This window comes from Heteronotia binoei, chromosome 3 (assembly GCF_032191835.1).
Source record: "Heteronotia binoei isolate CCM8104 ecotype False Entrance Well chromosome 3, APGP_CSIRO_Hbin_v1, whole genome shotgun sequence".
Classification (NCBI taxonomy): Eukaryota; Metazoa; Chordata; class Lepidosauria; order Squamata; family Gekkonidae; genus Heteronotia; species Heteronotia binoei.
The window spans coordinates 40,007,461-40,027,026 of record NC_083225.1 but is presented as its reverse complement, the minus strand read 5'-3'; the positions used below and the strand labels follow the sequence as shown (position 1 = coordinate 40,027,026).

The 19,566-nt window shown below is 41.9% G+C and overlaps 1 protein-coding gene across 1 annotated transcript in view; it reads left to right on the top strand.

Annotated features, from left to right (window-relative positions):
- Positions 1-19,566, top strand: part of SLC15A1 (solute carrier family 15 member 1) — a 50,531-nt gene that overhangs the window by 2,187 nt on the left and 28,778 nt on the right. Inside the window, exons 2-7 of the mRNA XM_060233645.1 lie at positions 9,494-9,522; positions 12,834-12,918; positions 13,012-13,153; positions 16,338-16,457; positions 18,834-18,933; positions 19,354-19,444. Of these exons, the coding sequence (XP_060089628.1) occupies positions 9,494-9,522; positions 12,834-12,918; positions 13,012-13,153; positions 16,338-16,457; positions 18,834-18,933; positions 19,354-19,444 (567 nt within the window). The remainder of the gene's footprint in view (positions 1-9,493; positions 9,523-12,833; positions 12,919-13,011; positions 13,154-16,337; positions 16,458-18,833; positions 18,934-19,353; positions 19,445-19,566) is intronic.

The window sequence follows — 19,566 nt, the reverse complement described above, 5'->3', positions numbered from 1 at the left end:
CAAAGCACAAGATCAGAACTAGGGGGAGGGAGAAAGGGAGAGGGTGCCAGGGCAGCCACAATAGAAAACCCTTGCTGTCCTCAACCCTGGGAGAAGGTCTCTGCCTTATGGGCCCTGTGGCAGTGCATGAGATCCCACAGGGCCCTGTGGTATTAGGCAGAGAGCTCCACCAAAATGGGACCAAGGATCACCAGCAGGTTATCTGCAGAGCATAAAGCTCTTCAAGGGACATACCAGAGGAGACTGTCCTGCAGATACATTGGTCCTTAACTGCTCCAGAGCTTAAATGTCAATACCAAGACCTTGAACATGACTCAGTACTCCACTGGAAGCTAGTGTAGCTGGCGCAGCACAGGTTGAATATGAACTCATGCTGCTGCATTCTGGATATACTGGAGCTTCCAGGTCAGTCTCAAGGGCAGGCCAGCATAGAGCAAGTTACAATAGTCAAGCCTGGAGGTGACCATTGCATAGATTACTGTGGCTAAGTCAAGGCACAACAAGAAAAGAGCCAGTTGCCAAGCTTGGAAAAAGTGGAAGAACACCAGCCTGGCAATGTGCGTGACTTAGACCTCCATAGTTAAGGATGCATCCAAAATCATGCCCAAAATCTTGATGGACAGTGCTGGTATCAGTGATCCCTGTCAAGATCTGGAAGCGTGGACTCTAATCCCGAAGTCCCCCCACACACACATTCACACTAGCCACAGATCCTCCGTCTTTGTTGCATTCAGTCTCAATCTGCTCTTTCTGATTAAAGAACACAACTGTAAAACTGCAAACTCAAAACAGCTTGGTTTAGCAGAAAAAATAACAATCCACTCTCAGAAGAAAGTGAAATCATTCCACTCCCTAAGATATGACAGATGGACTTCTATTCTAGCTGTATCTGAAGAAGTGAGCAGTGACTTATGAAAGCTCACTAATTTTGTTCATTTTTATGGTGCTACTGGAATCTTTCTCTTTTCTAGTGCTGCAGACAGACTAACACAGCTACCCATCTGTGTCATAGAGTTGTTGTGAGACTAAAATGGAGCAGAGGGGAACATGTAAGCCCCTTGATGAGCCCATTAGGGAGAAAGGTGGGGTATAATATAAATTCTGCACGTAATTACAGCAGGTTCACAGCTGATCCATACTATGCCTCTTCAAATATTGATATTTCCATTCGCCAGTGTAAGAGAGGCCATTTGCCTAAAAGGTAAACATGGATGCAAGTACTCTGTGGAGAAGATAGGAACAGGCAATTGATAATGCATGGCTTTAATACTGCTTTTGGGCACAAAGAGTTTGGAACTCTTAATTGCATGTTCAGGTAACAATGTTTGAACCACCGCAGTTTTTGTTTTAGAATGTTTGGGTGTCCTAAAGTATCATTAGAGTAGCTTGTTTACACAGCCTCTTCAGTGTTGGTGGGAAGAAACTTGAAGTCCTTCAAAGCAGTTGTGATTGCATGCTAAAAGCTTTTCCTGCACACCGTAGAGGATGCACAATTGCCTTAATGCAAACTAAACAGAATAGTTGCAACATGGACAAAGTTTCCCCCAATCAAGGGTTGAAGAGATTGTCTGAGTAGGATGTGACTCTCCCTAACTGTTTATTTTTCGAGATGGGTAGCCATTGTTAGTCTGTCTGTAGAAGTGGAAAAGAGCAAGAGTCCGGTAGGGCCTTGAAAAATGACACAATTTGTGACAGGGTATAAGCTTTCGTGAGTCACTGCTCTCTTTTCTACTGTATTTATTTTGTCCAGTGCATGCCACTACTATATTAAATTGCCAGTGGTATGTGCCTTATGGACTAAGGACCAAAGTGTTTCTAGAATAAGCAGGAACAGAGTGTTTATTTCACAGCATCTACTGCAGATATGCTTAGTTCACAAATCAGAATTCTAAAGTACAAATGCTTCTGTACTTATCTTAAGATTTTATCTTAAAGATAGTGCCGCCAGGTACATAGTTTCTCAAGAAGTGCTGACAGTTGTTTCCACTGTCATGCAAACTTCAGTCTGAGATTATATATAAACCTAGCTTCTCATACCACAAATAATGGACATAGTTTAGTTGAAAACCAGAAATCTTCAAGGAGGGTTTGGGAATGGTGGAGGGAGGGAAGAAACTGCTTTGGCACACCCACCTACAAATACACACACACCCTGATCCAATTAAAACTAGTCTAATTTGAATCCCACTAATCTCATACTTGACTGACAGTGCAAACCCAGTTACATTCTTCTAAGCCAGAGGGCCAACCAGAGGGAGGGGCCACGAGCATTATTTCACCTGGGCATTAAGCTTCAGGGGGCTTCATATTTGGATACATTAACTTATTTAGCATTGGTTAAGTTTTGTTGCTTGATACATGGCACATATTATACTGGTCTATCCCAGTTACTATTGTATACTCAGATTGGCAGTATTGTATACTCAGGCTGGACCCTTTCTAAGGTCTCAGAGGTCTTTCACATGACCTACCGCCTCGTCTTCATCTTTTTTACTGGAGGTGCCAGAGACTGGAAACTGGGACCTTCAAGCAGAGGTTCTGCCACTGAGATGTGGCCCCTTTTCATTTGTATTGTCTTTTCAATTTTTGTTATGTTTAGGAGCCCCAAGCCTGGAAGTGTTCTGAGTCTCTCTGGACCTCTGGGAAGGCCAACTAAGCCCACTGATATCAGTGGATTTAAAAGGGTGTGACTGTTTAGGATTGCTCTGTTAATTTCCACTGGTTTCCCCCTTTTTTTCCCAACTGTTGGTGACGCCAAAACTGGGGCTACATTCCAACAGTCATGCATAATATTCAGAACCTTCTGCATGCAGAGAAGATGCTGTACCCTTGATTCGTTATCCCTCCTCCAAGAGGAATGCGAGGGTAGGAATACAGAGTAGCAGTAGTTACTGGGAAGTTCAGTTGAACAAAGTTTGAGTCCAGTGGCACTTCTAAGGCCAATGAAGTTTTATTCAAGGTGTGAGCTTTTGTGTGCACGCACACTTCTTCAGATACAATGAAATGGATATTACCAGTCCATACATATAGATAGAGGGTGAGCAAATTTTGTTCTGCTGCTTCAGACCAACATGGCCACCCACATGAATATCTTCATAGGAAGACCAGTGTTGTCTAAGAGTTTGAAAGATAAATGTGTGAATTCTTTGGTATTTAGAATTTTTTTAAAAAATTGCAATATGGTCTCTTTTTTAATGGTAAGTTTATGCATACCAGAAGCACTTTGCTCCTCATACGCAGACTTGCCATGTTGTCTGAACAGGGGCACTCTGCTTTAGTCTATGACTGCTTTAGTGCTCATACTGCTTTAGTATATGAAAACCAGGGCTATCCAGTGGCTGGTTTGCACTTATCAAAGCGGTGGTTTGTTGGTTTGCTTTGCTATCAAGTCCCAGCTAACTTGTGGTGGCCCAATGGAGTTTTCAAGACAAGAAAGATTCAGAGGTGATTTGCCATTGCCTGCCTCTGGGTCATGACCCTGGTATTCCTTGGTGGTCTCCCATCCAAATACTGACCAGGGCTGACCATGCTTAGCTTCTGAGGTCCAACAAGATCAAGTTAGGTTGATCTATACATAACAATAATAAAATTTTATTTATATCCCGCCCTCCCCACCGAGGCAGGCTCAGGGCGGCTAACATGTCCATACAGTAATTTATACAAAATTTTAAAATCAACATTAGTCTTAAAACCATTCTAATTTACAATTAACATAAATTGGAAATAACAATAGGCATTTCTGGTGCTATTCTGTCGGTTAGCATGATGGCGAGAGTCACTTAGGCGAGAGTCACTTAGATGAACCCATCAATCCTTCAATCAGCAGTCCGCAAGGGCCATCCTGAAAAGGGTGGTCTTGCAGGCCCTGCGGAATTGGTCGAGGCTCCGCAGGGCCCGCACCTCTTCTGGGAGCTGGTTCCATAGGTGTGGAGCTGCAATAGAGAAGGCCTGTGTGCGGGTGTTCTGTAGTTTTGCCTCCTTTGGCCCAGGGATAGCCAGCTTGTTCTTCCCCGCTGACCTCAGTGCTCTCTGGGGCTCATATAAACACATAGTGCCCCCATTCAGCAAGCTCATGATACCTGTGGTTGCTGACCTTTCAATACATGAAAAACACTGCATAAAATGGATTCTCAGTTTGTGGAACCAATAGAGAGTGAAAGAAAAGGAACGAGAATGCATAATGGAAGTGTTGTACACAAACTGCACACTATACAGTCAAGATAAACATAGCATTCAAATTAGCTATAGTTGGTGGTGACAGTTAATTATCTTGTTATTTTAAACAGTTTAATGCTTGTAATGGCTACAGAAAGTGTCAGCTCTGTTTTAAGGTTTTTGTTGATAAGATCAAAACTATTGGTGAATTCAGCACTTGCTCACTGGAATATCCCTTTGAAGTTCTTTTGTAGAACTTTTTGGCTGTTTAAGAATGTCGTTGTTGACTGAAATATTCTGAATGGTGCTGTTGTCATATCTTTCAGTTTTCTTCTCTACTGACTAATCTGTTTATCCTATTGATGACAGAAGGGCATTGTTGATAGATGATAGCATATATCATATTGGAAGGGGGGGGGAATAAAATGGTGGTGGGGAAAGACAATCCTGAGTCCTCAGAGGAATGGTGGGACAGAGTGTAATATACTTCTTGTCAAACATACTGGTGGGATGCTTGGGTAGGGGAATTACTATTGCTATTCACAGAGATTAATCGTAATGTCCCTTGATTGGGGCAGTGTATAAGCCAGGTTTCTGTGGAAGTGCATAATATGCTATTGGCTGCAGAAACCAGCTTCCTAAAATTTTTGGAATTTGGATTTTTGTCCAGTGGCACCTTTAAGACCAACAAAGTTTTATTCAAGGTATAAGCTTTTGTGTGCCTTCACACTTCTTCAGATACCAGCAGCAGAACAAAGCTTATACCTCGAATAAAGCTTTGTTGGTTTTCAAGGTGCCACTGGACTCAAAACTTTGTTCTGCTGCTTCAGACCAACATGGCTGCCCATTTGAATCTATAATCTGTGTGTGTGTGTTGCTTTGCTTGCAAGTGTTGGGTACCCTGACATCATTTCTTGTTTTTATATTTTGCTTTGTCTTCCATGTTTCTTGGTGGAGGCTGGGTTTGGCACTGTCCCCTTGAAGTTACTATTGCTAACGTCAAAAACCAGTAATGAATCAGCCAATTCATATGCAGTCCAACTGCTAATCTTAAACATTTGCTTCCTACTTGATGTGCTTTCTTATACCTCTTGCTTTTGTAGGGCTTGATTTATTGCTTTTTGATTGCTATTGTAATTTATACAATACAGTAATTTATACAAAACTTTAAAATCAACATTAGTCTTAAAACCATTCTAATTTACAATTAACATAAATTGGCAATAACAATAGGCATTTCTGGTGCTATTCTGTCAGTTAGCATGATGGCGAGAGTCACTTAGATGAATCCATCAATCCTTCAATCAGCAGTCCGCAAAGGCCATCCTGAAAAGGGTGGTCTTGCAGGCCCTGCGGAATTGGTCGAGGCTCCGCAGGGCCCGCACCTCTTCCGGGAGCTGGTTCCATAGGCGTGGAGCTGCAATAGAGAAGGCCCGTGCGCGGGTGTTCTGCAGTTTCGCCTCCTTTGGCCCGGGGATAGCCAGCTTGTTCTTCCCTGCTGACCTCAGTGCTCTCTGGGGCTCATACAAACACATAGTGCCCCCATTCAGCAAGCTCATGATACCTGTGGTTGCTGACCTTTCAATACATGAAAAACACTGCATAAAATGGATTCTCAGTTTGTGGAACCAATAGAGAGTGAAAGAAAAGGAACGAGAATGCATAATGGAAGTGTTGTACACAAACTGCACAGTATACAGTCAAGATAAACATAGCATTCAAATTAGCTATAGTTGGTGGTGACAGTTAATTATCTTGTTATTTTAAACAGTTTAATGCTTGTAATTGCTATTGAAGTTAAGTGTTGATTGTTAGTGAAGTTAAATGTTAAATGTCCTGTAAGGCAGTATAAGTGTTTACTTTAAATGTACCAGGTGATTTTTCACCTGCTTACCGTATGTCCTAAAGGAACTATGGCTTGGGGGCAGAGTACATGTTTTGCATGCAGAAGGTCCCAGGTCCAGTCCTTGACATTTCCAAATTATAAGCTTTTGGGTAGCAAGTGTTGGAGAAAGACCATTATGTACCTGAAATGCTGCAAAGCCACTGCCCTTAAGAGCAGACAGTACTAATCCAGACCACTGAGAACCTTCATATCTATCTATCATGAAATTCTGATTCCAGTACATTCCAATCTCAGCAACACTGTGCGATACAGCAAAGAGCTTTTTCATGTGTTGGATGTAGCAGAAAGCAGAGTTTTTAATAGGGGGAAAAACCTAGTTTTGCAGAAAATTCCGTACAAGGTTTAATAAAAGTTCAAAACTGTATACCCCTTACTCTGAAAACTGAGGTTGAGTTAGCTTTGTTGTTAATTCGCACAGTTGAGTCTAACTCTTCGCGTCCCCATGGACCACATCACACCAGGCCCTTAGCCTTTTGTCCATGGGTTTACTTGGCAAGGATCCTGGAGTGGGTTGCCATTTCCTTCTCCAGTGGATCACATTTTAGTCTGTGCTCTGGCCTGTCCATCTTGGGTGTCCTACAATGGCATAGCCCACAGCCTCATTGAACCATGCAAACCCTCTCGCCGCATCAAGGCAGTGATCTGTGAGACAGTGAGTTAACTTAGGTGAGTGGTAATGTATGCCAGAAACATGAGTTCAGTCAGCCATTTATCATTCAGTTCAGGTTGGTTGTGTCTCCCCCCCCGCCCCATCCCACCGGCAACAAAAAGGCTTTGGTTACATCAAAACAGTTTACAAGGTGCACGGAAACCTTACAATGACTTCACCGTAAGGACTACCCATCTCTTCTCACAGAACCTGAATATGCTTGTGGGTCATGGCAGATCGAACAACAATTCGCAGTGTGCACCACTGTATTCCTCACATTATGAATCTCTGAATTAGAAGTCTTAGTGTGTGGGGTTTTCTGATAGATGATATAGTGAAATGTGGCTATTAAACAACTGATTTGATATTTCATAAACTTTTAAAATTCTCTCTATTTTTGGTCCGTACAGGAGCACTATTTGTTGTGACATAAAATATTTTTCCAGTGTCAACTCCTTGTTCTTTAAAATGGTTTACAATAGTACTTGCTGCATTGTCTACTTTTTTTTTCTTTCAGTGGAAGTGCAATATTATGCAACAGGTGCCAGGCAGGCTACGCTTTCTGTGTCCTTCTGGCTCTTATCAAGTGCAATGTCTCTTTTAATGCAATGATCTGTTTTTCATTTTCTGCCATTTTCCTTATGCATCTCTCCACTGTTTTGTTGGAGATTGGTAGTGCTTTTATTTTAGATATGACTGCCTTTTTATTTGGCATATTCCTAAACAAAACCTCCAACAGCTAAGAGTGGCTTTTTTTTACATCCTCCCAGGCTATAAATGGTTTCCTGGGGTTTTTCGCGATGCACCAAGCAATTTTGTAACTTCCTTCTGTGGCTTGATTTGCACTTACAGATAAGCATTCGGATCCATTGCTTTGCTTATCATATCCTGTGACTGTCTTTTAGGACAGATTCAATCATCTCTGCTTTGTCAGTTTTTTTTTTTTTTAATAAGTTTCTGTGCATCATCTGGAAAATAGCACTGAACACTTGGATTGATTTCCCACTAGCCTTATGCGGCTCTCTTCTCTGTGGGGTTTTTGTCGGATTTCACACTACCTGCCTCAGGGCTGCAACTAGCTTCGCCTTTTTTGTGCAGCAAACAGAAACTGGTTTTTAGAGAATCCTGTTTGCTGCACGAAAGAGGTGGAGCAAGTTGCAGCCCCGAGGCAAATAGTGTGAAATCCAACAGAAGCCCCACAGAGAAGAGGACAGTGAGAGTGGCGTACGGCTAGTGGGAAAATCAGTCTTGATGAGTGACAAACAATACTTTCACAACAGAAAGTATAAAACACATTTTCCTTATGTGGAACAGGTTTTGCCTGTTCAATAAGGATGAGATGAACAGATGTTCACTTTTGTCCTCAGTTAGAGAGGAGGTAACTGACCTCTTGGAGACATAAACAGACCCCCCCCCCCCCAAAAAAAATGTTCCCTCTAAGCTGTGGAATTTTGTGAACAAGAACTCGAATTTGTAAGCTACTGGCATTAAAGTTTTGGGTGAACAGTTTGGATACTGCAGAAATTAGTTTGCTCTAGGGTCATCCTTCCTGAGTGCTAAGATTCAAATTCACTCTAGTGAGCAGGGATCATTTTGTAGAAAAATAGATGGTGGAGCTCATTAGCATAACTCATTAGCACATGCCACCTCCCCCCCCACCAGCCAAAAGCAACCCAATGCAAGAAAGGAGAGCCCCAGGCAAGCGAGGCCTGCTTGGGTTGACTAGAGATCCAGCCAGGCCAAGCAGGTCTCGCTCATCTGGGGCTCTCCTTGGTTGCCTCTGCTTACAGTCAAAAGGCCAGCTAGCCACACACTGCCCAAAATCACATAAGAAGTGGAGAAAGGGTGGTGCAGGCTTCTCCAGGGGTTAATGAGGGCTGCTGGGGGTGGTTGACTGGCTGCCTGCTCTCCTAATCCAGGGATTGTTAAGCAGCTGCACCTACTATTCAATGGACAAGGTAGGTAGGTGGGGAAGGGGAACTCTCAGAAAGGTTCAGGAGCTGCGCTCCTGTGTGCTCCTGCTGAATTCAAGGCCTGCTATTGAGTGACCATAGGACATATTTTACTTGATCGATTTGTGCATGCAGTGAAGAAAACATACCAACTAATGTATGGCATGGAATATGCTATTTCCAGGCAAGATACAAAAGACTGCAATGGAAAGGGTAGGGGTGGCCATTAGGGGAGCTGGTCCACAACCCACTTTGGGGTTCTGACTCACTGGTTAGGAAATGCTGAGAGCTAGTTGCAGCTGTCTTTGATCTTGTGGTTTGCAGCAATGACAACCATGGCTTTCTTTACTGGCTCTTGGGCTCCACCGGCTTAGCTGGACCCTTCCATCAGGGCCTCAGTTTCTTCCACCATCCAGTCTCTTCATCTGTTTAGTTCTGGAGGAGGGGATTCTCACAGGCTGAATGAGCATCACACAACACAGCATAATTGTGAGTACTTGGAGGTTCCTGACCCCTGCTTACAAACAACAAGGCTTTCTATTGTTTGCTCACAAGTTGCAGCCTTAACTGTAAAATATTTATGCATTTCTTCATGGATTTCACAGAGGTTTTCATTTCATCTGGGTTCAAGCTTGTTAGAAATATGACCCCAAAAATCCTCTCTGGAGCTTGCTGGGTTTTTTATTTTTTTAAAGTCTAAAATCCATAAAACGCTGCTTTCATCTGATTGCCTCAACTGTACCATAAAACCATTGACGTGTATGTATTCTAATGTTCCATTTGTGAAGGTTGCTTACAAATTTTCACAGTCTTTTTCTGTTTTTCTTCTAGAGAAAGGCCAGGGACCGAGAAAATCTGTGGTAAGTGTTTTTGATAAGTGTTTTTAATTTAATTTAATTTGCAGTTTATACCCCGCCCTATCCTGCAAAGTGGGCTCAGGGCGGCTTACAACATTAAAACATTGCAATAACAATAAATAAAACATATCAAATAAAACACAACAAATTTAAAATCTCATAAACATAATACATACAGATTAAAATAGAGGACCATAAGGCTAACAATAGTACAGCCAGAGGCCATAGTTCAGCAGTTGGTACGACATAAGTATTACGGGTTGGAGCCAGTTTATTGTAGTGGTTAAGTTATCTGGGAGAACCGGGTTTCATTCCCCACTCCTCCACTTACACCTGCTGGAATGGCCTTGGGTTAGCCATAGCTATCACAGGAGTTGTCCTTGAAAGGGCAGCTGCTGTGAGAGCCCTCTCAGCCCCACCCACCTCACAGGGTGTCTGTTGTGGAGGGGGGAAATATAGTCGATTGTAAGCCGCCCTGAGTCTCTGATTCAGAGAGAAGGGCAGGGTATAAATCTGCAGACGTCTTCTTCTAAACATTCTTGGAGAACAGGAGAGGTGCCGGAAGATTGAAGGCGAGCGAATGTTGTCCCCATCTTCAAGAAGGGGAAAAAAGAGGATCCGGGTAACTACCGACCTGTCAGCTTGACGTCTATACCTGGAAATGTTTTAGAACAAATCATCAAACAGTTGGTCCTGGAACATTTAGAAAGAATGAATGTGATTACTAAGAGCCAGCATGGTTTTCTCAAGAACAAGTCATGTCAGACTAATGTGATCTCTTTTTTTGAGAAAGTGACTACCTTGCTGGATTGGGGGAATGCTGTAGATATCATTTATCTTTATTTCAGTAAGGCTTTTGATAAGGTTCCACATACTATCCTTGTTGAAAAGTTGGTAAAATGTGGTTTGGATCCTTTAGGTGGATCTGTAACTGGTTGACAGATCACACCCAAAGAGTGCTTGTGAATGATTCCTCATCCTCTTGTAGAGGAGTGACAAGTGGAGTGCCTCAGGGATATGTCCTGGTATCTGTTTTGTTCAACATCTTTATCAATGATTTGGATGAAGGAATAGAGGGAATGCTTATTAAATTTGCAGATGATACTAAATTGGGAGGGGTCGCAAACACAGAAGACAGAAACAGGATACAGGATGACCTTGACAGGCTGGAAAACTGTGCTAAAACCAATAAAATGAATTTTAACAGGAATAAATGTATTTAGGTAGGAAAAATCCAATGCATGGTTATAGAATGGGGGAGACTTGCCTTAGCAGTAGTATGTGCGAAAAGGATTTAAGGGTCTTAGTGGATCATACGCTGAACATGAGTCAACAGTGTGATGCAGTGGCTAAAAAGACAAATGCAATTTTGGGCTGTATCAACAGATGTATAGTGTCCAGATCACGTGATGTGATGGTATCGCTTTACTCTGCTCTGGTAAGACCTCATCTGGAGTATTGTGTTCAGTTTTGGGCACCACATTTTAAGAAGGATATAGACAAGCTGGAACGGGTCCAGAGGAGGGCGACGAAGATGGTGAGGGGTCTGGAGACCAAGTCCTATGAGGAAAGATTGAAGGAGCTGGGGATGTTTAGCCTGGAGAGGAGGCGGCTGAGAGGTGATATGATCATCACCTTCAAGTACTTGAAGGGCTGCAGGGGTGGCCAATGGTTGCTCTCCAGATGTTTTTTTGCCTACAACTCCCATCAACCCCAGCCAGCATGACCAATGGCTGGGGCTGATGGGAGATGTAGGCAAAAAAAATCTGGAGAGCTACCGTTGGCCACTACTGATATAGAGGATGGTGTGGAATTGTTTTCTGTGGCCCCGGAAGGTGGGAACAGAACCAGTGGGTTGAAATTAAATCAAAAGAGTTTCCAACTCAACATTAGGAAGAACTTCCTGACCGTTAGAGTGATTCCTCAGTGGAACAGGCTTTCTCGGGAGGTGGTGGGCTCTCCTTCCTTGGAGGTTTTTAAACAGAGGCTAGATGACAGCAATGAAGATCCTGTGAATTTAGGGGGAGGTGTTTGTGAGTTTCCTGCATTGTGCTGGGGGTTGGACTAGATGACCCTAGAGGTCCCTTCCAACTCTATGATTCTGCTAATGGAAAGGGAGGAGTAAGTTCCATCAATTTCCCCTTCCCGCTGCATACTCTTGATTTGTCTCTAATGTTGTTTCTGAGGGTGTCCCATCTGCAGGAGCAACATTTTGGGAGAGATCAGTGGATTGCAGTGGGAGAAGGGCAGGGAAGTATGCTCCATTGACATAAGAACCTTTCTTTAGTGGAAGACTCATCAGTCTAGCTCTCCAGTGTTTTTGAGAGCATGTGTTCCATAGTCTGTTGTTAGCTGTCTGTCGCTTTTGAAGGTAACATTCAGAATGTTGGCTTTGGTCTATATAACCCTAAATCACTTTTTCCTTGTGTAAACTGCTTCTTTTTATTGCAGTTTCCATGATTTACAGAGACTTTCAGAGTGCACATTCTACAATTTGCATTACTAATAAAGGCATATAAAGTGGTCTTCTTAGTGACTGTTCCATTGCTCTGAAATATGTATAATGTTTAAGCATAATAACACCCCAGAAGCAATGTACTTTGTGTAACATTTTAGCAGAATGTGTTTTGTCTAAACTAAGTATTATTAAATTTTGTAAGTTTTTTTATTTTTAGTCCATTTTATTTTCTTAGTTGCTAACCTGAAAGATAAAGGATAAGAATAGGTAGAAATTTGCATAAATTATGTTTAGGACAACATTTCTAATTTTTATTTTATTGGTTTATTTTGCTACATTTGGGTTCTCCTTATCTCTAAGTTCAGAGCAGCATGCATAGGTGATCTCCCATTCTCTTAGGTTGCCTCCCACTGGTTAGGTCCAAGTTGCCATCTGCTGAGGTCCAGTGATGAAAACCACCTCATGTGTTCAAATTTTTCTGCAGGCACATCCTTTCCCCTTATTCCCATGAGGATGGTGGCACTGCATGTTTGCATTTCTGTTACCAAATTACAAGTCTATTTGGGGCATATGTGTTGAATTGTAAGCATTGCAATGGATTGGATCCCATGGATTGTTCTACTCTGATAAAATCTTCCCTTTCAGGGACCTCTGCTACTCGAACAACTGATAGCATCCAACTGGATAATTGTTTCATGTATAGCAAAATAATTCCAGTCCAACAACACTTGCTTAAACAACAGAAATTATACAATCAGTTGTATTTATTCTTTGTTTTCATTTGTTTCTTGCCTGGAATTCACAGTAGGTTATAATGGTTACGGTTCAAGTTTCTTCTCTTGCTCTGCTCTATCAGCCAGGTTGCTTTGGTTACCCAATCAGCATCTTCTTCATAGTCATCAATGAATTCTGTGAAAGATTCTCCTACTATGGAATGCGAGGTGAGTTTTCGTTTTGCTTTATTTTATTCTTGCTAGGTATTTGTGCCTATAGAGTGCTTCTTTCTCTAATTTCTTCTCTTTTCCTTCCAACAGCTGTGCTCGTTCTCTATTTCAAGTATTTTCTGCAATGGTCTGATAATCTTTCTACAGAAATTTACCATACATTTGTTGCTCTCTGCTACTTAACACCCATCCTTGGAGCACTTGTAGCTGACTCCTACTTGGGAAAGTTCAAGTGAGTTCAAATTTAGAATGCTAAAATAATTACATTGGAGGTACAACTGAACAGAGCTATGAAGTACCTATATTCCTTTGAACTTGAGCAGAATTTGGTTGTCCTAATGGGAGCTGTGTGTGAGACAGAATCTGTAATAACATCCATCTCTTGACTCAGCAGAAGGCACTTCTGCTACAGCATGATCATATTTGGATCCAAGCTATTGTTTTGATGTTACAGATTCAGGTGGAAAAGAATAATGTTTGTGGAACCAGTGCCATTCATACAGACTCATGTGTGCTGATATTAAGGTTTGGTCCAATAATAAAACAAAAATTACAGTTGTCCTCTCTCTTTCTGGCTGCTGTTCTGTCCATTTGTATTTATTTGTTTGTTTAATTTATATTCCGCCCTCCCCACAAGCGGGCTCAGGGCAGATTACATCATATAAAATAACATAAATGGTTAAAACATATATATTAAACAATTAAGAAAGTAAGAGAAGCCATGTTGTATCAGACCAATGGCCTGGGCCAATCACAGATCCTCAGCCTCACTTACCCCTGAGGGCTGCTGTTGTGAGAATAAAACTGAAAAGATGATGATATAAGCAGCTTCAGGTCCTAACTTTAAGAACATAAGAGAAGCCATGTTTGATCAGGCCCATCCAGGCCCACTCTGTCCCACAGTGGCCAAAAAAAGCAAGTGCTATCAGTGGCTATTAGCCACAGTATATTATTGGTACTGTCTGGGGCAGTGATGCTCTGTATTCTTGGTGCTTGGGGGGGGGGGGGGCGGCAAAGTGAAAAGGTTTCTAGACCCACTTATGAACCTCCTGATGGCACTTGGGTTTGGGGGGGTTTTTTGGCCACTGTGTGATACAGAATGTTGGACTGGATGGGCCATTGGCCTGATCCAACATCTCTTATGTTCTTATGTTTGTAGGTCCATCAGTGGGGCCAGGATACTAGAGGCCCTCTCACTGTTGCCTGCCCACCAAACACCACGAATACAGAGCATCACTTCCCCAGACAGAGAATTCCAACAAGAATTAAAAACAATAATTTAAAACAGAGAGCTGTCAGCTAGTACACTAAGTCAGAAACCAGAGCCACTGAGTCCAAAACTTCTAGGAACTGGGCCCATACAGAAAGAGTTGCAGTAGGGAAGCCAACTTAACTGAATGCCCAATTGCCTCAGCCAACAGTTGCCAGCCAGCCATGAAGTAAATGTGCCTTTCCCTAGTAAGGTGTTCAGGTGGGTAGTCATGTTAGTGTAAAGCAGCAGAACAAAGTTGGAGTCCAGTGGCACCTTTAAGACCAACAGAGGTTGTTTTTTTAAATTAAAGTTATATACTTTCATGCACATGAAAGTTTATACCTTGAATAAAACCTTGTTGGTCTTAAAAGGTGCCACTGGATTCAAACTTCGTTCTAGTAAGATATAATTACTGCATCTGTAGAGTTTCTGCCTATGTTGATTCTGTAAAGATAGACACTAGCAACATTTAATTTTCACCTGTTTCTGCACAGAAATGGAAATTAGTTGAATCTGAAGGTTTGACACTACACACATTCTTGTTTGGGCATAAAATACCTTTGCAGACTCTGCATTTCAGCTTGCCTTATGACAAGTTATATTTTTATTCTTGACAAGTTTAATCATATAACGAACTTTTGGTGTGAAAGACAGTAGTTGGCACTTTTAAAATAGTGTTTATTATTTAAAACACTTTTAAAATATCTTATATCAAAAGAAATTGAAGCATAGACTACCAAAGAACAGTTATCATTTTTAAAAAGCAAAGAGGAAGAGAGAGCTTGTTGGAACATAAGAGAAGCCATGTTGGATCAGGCCAGTGGCCCATCCAATCCAACACTGTCACACAGTGGCAAAACAACAACAACAGGTGCCATCAGGAAGTCCATCAGAAGGGTCAGGACACAAGAAGCCCTCCCACTGTTGTCCCCCCTCCCAGCACCAAGAATGCAGAACATCAGTGCTCCAATTAGAGATTATTATGAGTATCAGGAAACTTTGTCAGAACAATTTAAGAGAAACTCCAGTCTCATGTCGCTAACCCCTGTGGAGCAACCTTTGAATATTTTTCATACTTTGTTAAACTGGGATTTCTGGTTTGTGGGAAAGAGTAGATGCCACATATGAAACCTTGTCTATATATAAATTGCATAAGATGTAATCTATGTAGGCATGGGATAATGATAGTCAACACATTCTCTATGCCTTTCTCCATGGTGATCCACATCCTTGTGAAATGTTTCCTTGGGATTTTTGAGTAATCAAAGAACTTAAAAGTTTTATTTTTACATTCAATGTCTTTTGGTTTTTTAATGACATTTGTTTTTAATTTGGTGCAGACAACAGCATGCCAAATTGAGGCAGTCCCTAGAGTTCTTTTTTAATTATAGAGAATCAACTCATAGACAAGCATAGACAGCTTCAAGATGAGATTGGATAAGCATATGGAGCAGAGGTCCATCAGTGGCTATTAGCCACAGTTTATCGTTGGAACTCTCTGTCTGGGGCAAGTGATGCTCTGTATTCTTGGTGCTTGGGAGGGGCAACAGTGTGAGGACTTCCTGATGGCACTTGGGTTTTTTGGCCACTGTGTGACACAGAGTGTTGGACTGGATGGGCCACTGGCCTGATCCAACATGGCTTCTCTTATGTTCTTAACTTATCAAATGCAATCTGAGAACAGAAACAGGTTCTGAATGTAGATGAGCTTTGCTGAGTGCATACACACCAGTGTTCCCAAATAAACCTATCTGAGTACTAGCAAGTGTGTGTGGACTGTCTACGCTTCATAGATTGGCTGCAGAAAGCACCATGTACCACCAGTGTGCACATAGCAACAACAACAGTGTGAAATGTGACATCGTCCATAGTTAGAACTGAAATTCGTTGAAATCCATTAGATGTGCTTTCAGGCAAGGATGGTTAGGTTTAAACTGTTAATCTCACTCTGTTTTTACATTGTCACGTTCACATTATAGGGGTTCTGGGTGAAGCAGGAATAGTCCAACCAATGGATATTGAGTTGACATTCAGTGATATTTGCATATGTCTTGCAACAGGAACTCGTATCTTGTCGTGGATTACTAGTTCAAACAATCAGGAACACATTCAAGAAAGAAATAGCTGTTAAAGATGCATCTTTTGTCTGCTTCCTTTCCAACAGGACCATTATTTCCCTATCCATTGTATACACTGTTGGGCAAGCAGTCTTGTCAATAAGTTCCATAAATGATCTGACAGATGGCAACCGAGATGGAGTCCCAGATATTGTTGCGATTCCCGTGTAAGTTATTACACATTTCTTGTTTTACACACAAATGCACATTGGGACACACTTAGAGATTCAGTGTACCACAAATCCTATGTTTACTGTGGTTTTATCTGCTGTAACCTTGGTTCTTTCTCTTTGCCACATGATAGGAGTAATATGCTGATGCAAAGTCTATTGAGCATTATCAATAAAATTGCAGATCTGCGTTGATGGAGGAAGTGCGCTAGTCCTCATCTTCACGTCATGCACTGAAAAAATTGCAGGACTTTAAAAGTTACTTCTGTATACAACTCCTGTAATCGTCACTATAAATTGAAGAAATTATCTATAGAACCTGCACGTAATTGCTAGAGGTGTACAAATTCAGATGGGGAGCCATTTTGCTCTTTTAATTTAAGTGAGGCATCATGAGTTAAGCAAGGGTGTAATTCTAGCAGGAGCTCCTTTGCATATTAGGCCACACACCCCTGATGTAGCCAATCCTCCAAGAACTTATAAAAAAGAGCCTTGTAAGCTCTTGGAGGATTGTCTATATCGAAAATTAGATGGGGGATGGAGGAGGCAGGGAGAGGTGGAAAGAAAGCAACTTTAAATACATTTTCCAAGCTGCTGGCTTGGAGAAGTGATTTAAAGAGAGAAATGCTTTTTCCAAGCTGCCCAATGGGGTGGTGGGGCTTTGAGAGCCACACAATATGTGTGAAAGAGCCACATGTGACGGCCACTCTTGACGTAGACAATACTGACTTTGCTGAGCCAAAGGTATGATTCAGTATAAAGCAGCTTCATGTGTCCATGTGTGGTTGTATTTTTATGATTTGGGGTGAGGAAATGCCTTAATCTGAAAAACTGTGAAGTGAGTGTGAACCAGTGGCCGCTTTTTGTGCTGATAGACTTCTGCTTCCCTGCTTTCACAGTGTCAGCATACAACAACAGCTCATATAAAGTTGTAACACAAACTCAGATGGAAACTGCATTTGTAAAGAAAAAGCCACATCTAGGGTTTATTTGGAAAGATTCTGTGTCATCTCTCCAGGGAACCTGCCCAAGAGTGCTTACCAGGGCTTTTTTTGTAGCAGAAACGCCTTTGCATATTAGGCCACACACCCCTGATGTAGCTAAACCTCCAAGAGCTCTTTGTACAGGACCTACTGTAAACTCCAGGAGGATTGGCTACATCAGGGGGATGTGGCCTAATATGCAAATGAGTTCCTGCTACAAAAAACCCTGGTGTTTACAGAATAAAACATAACGTAAAACATTAAAAGCTGTTAATTAGAAGAAGAAGATATTGTATTTATATCCCACCCTCCACTCTGAATCTCAGAGTCTCATAGTGGCTCACAATCTCCTTTGTCTTCCTCCCCCACAACAGACACCCTGCGAGGTGGGTGGGGCTGAGAGGGCTCTCACAGCAGCTGCCCTTTCAAGGACAACTCCTGCGATAGCTATGGCTGAGCCAAGGCCATTCCAGCAGGTGCAAGTGGAGGAGTGGGGAATCAAACCCGGTTCTCCCAGATAAGAGTCCACTCACTTAACCACCACACCAAACTGGCTCTCTAATAGAGCAAAATGTTTGTCAAGATTAAGTGATTGGCTGTGAATGGAATCCTTGTTTCACCGAACTCACTCTACCTGATTCAAACCTTGAGCTTTCAAGAAAGAGCACGTCATCCTGCAGTTCTTTGCATATTCACATTTCCTTGTTTAGCATAAGATTGCCTTGTGAGGGTGATGCCTACCGGCACACAAGTCTGTTTTCTATGGGCGTAGTCTGTGCTTGTGTCTGCAAATTGCAATGGAGGCAATTTTATTCTTTTATGTTTCTTTCAACATACTGTTGGGCAGCCTGTATTGTCTCTTATTTAACAGCAGTGATTCCTGTGGACCATTCAGGTTACCTACTGTATATGTTGACTCCTTCACAAAATGACATGAAAGGGTCAGCTTTCATTTTGGCTTTGTTTTAATTCTTGTGACATTTGGATCCCAAGTGTAAGTCTTCTTATGGAACTTGTTTACCATGTTTACACTTGTGAGGGATTTATTTCTATGTGACGTGTTTAGAATAAGGTTATTAATTCATTTTCTTTGAATAATGCTGTTGGTAGGAGTTTCAATGTGAACTTGCACCCTCTCTCTATTCCCTGCCCTCAGTATCACCGTGATCCTTCTTTAGAATGCATATACCATGTGATTCCACTGAAGGTGACTTTCTAAATTCCACGTTTTGACTCATGACGTCACTGGGTGAAGAGCATATGGTGATCCTGATCCATTTGTTCACTGAGTCTACTGCCAGATTCATCCTGATATCAAAAGAACTGCGCAGCTGGAACAGAACAGGCTCACGTTCCCTCATTTATCCATCACTGTTTATTCTTGTTACAGTGTTCTTTCTATGATTGGCTTGGTTCTTATTGCTCTCGGAACTGGTGGAATCAAGCCGTGCGTAGCTGCGTTTGGAGGAGACCAGTTTGAAGATCATCAGGTATAACTGTGTATGCCAAGGAAAGTGTAGAATTCGCCTTGTCACTTGCATTGATGGCTTGGTTAAAAGCATGCCTGTTCATAGCAGCTAAGCTGTAAATAGCATCTGTAATGGTAATGCTAGCAACTGATACAGAAAACCTAGGGTTGGATCCAGCCTAAATTTTCTGTCAGGGAATGAAACATTTCTGCTGCTCTGTCCCACTGCAGCCCATTGCCACAAAAACTGTGCTCCTGGGGAACAGGAGACTCTGAGAAACAATATTAGGGGACTCTGCAGTAGGAAGATAGGACTGGTGGGAAATGCTGGTTCCATTTGCATCCATTCCTATGGTGGATGCGTGTTCTCTAAGTAAATGCTGAAGTAAGCAACTTTTAAAAAAATGCCCACAAAGTATAATTTTCTTCTTTTGTACTCCAGGAAAAACAAAGAAGCCGGTTTTTCTCTATATTTTATCTGTCCATCAATGCAGGAAGTCTTATCTCCACCATCATCACCCCAATTCTCAGAGGTAAAATTTGTGCTACTGATAGCCAAAAAAACCCTTCTTATGGAATTGGAAGCTTAAACTTTCCATTATAATCGTAAGTTTTCTTAACAACTAAAGGCAGGGAGTTTGGCAAATGTGTTCCC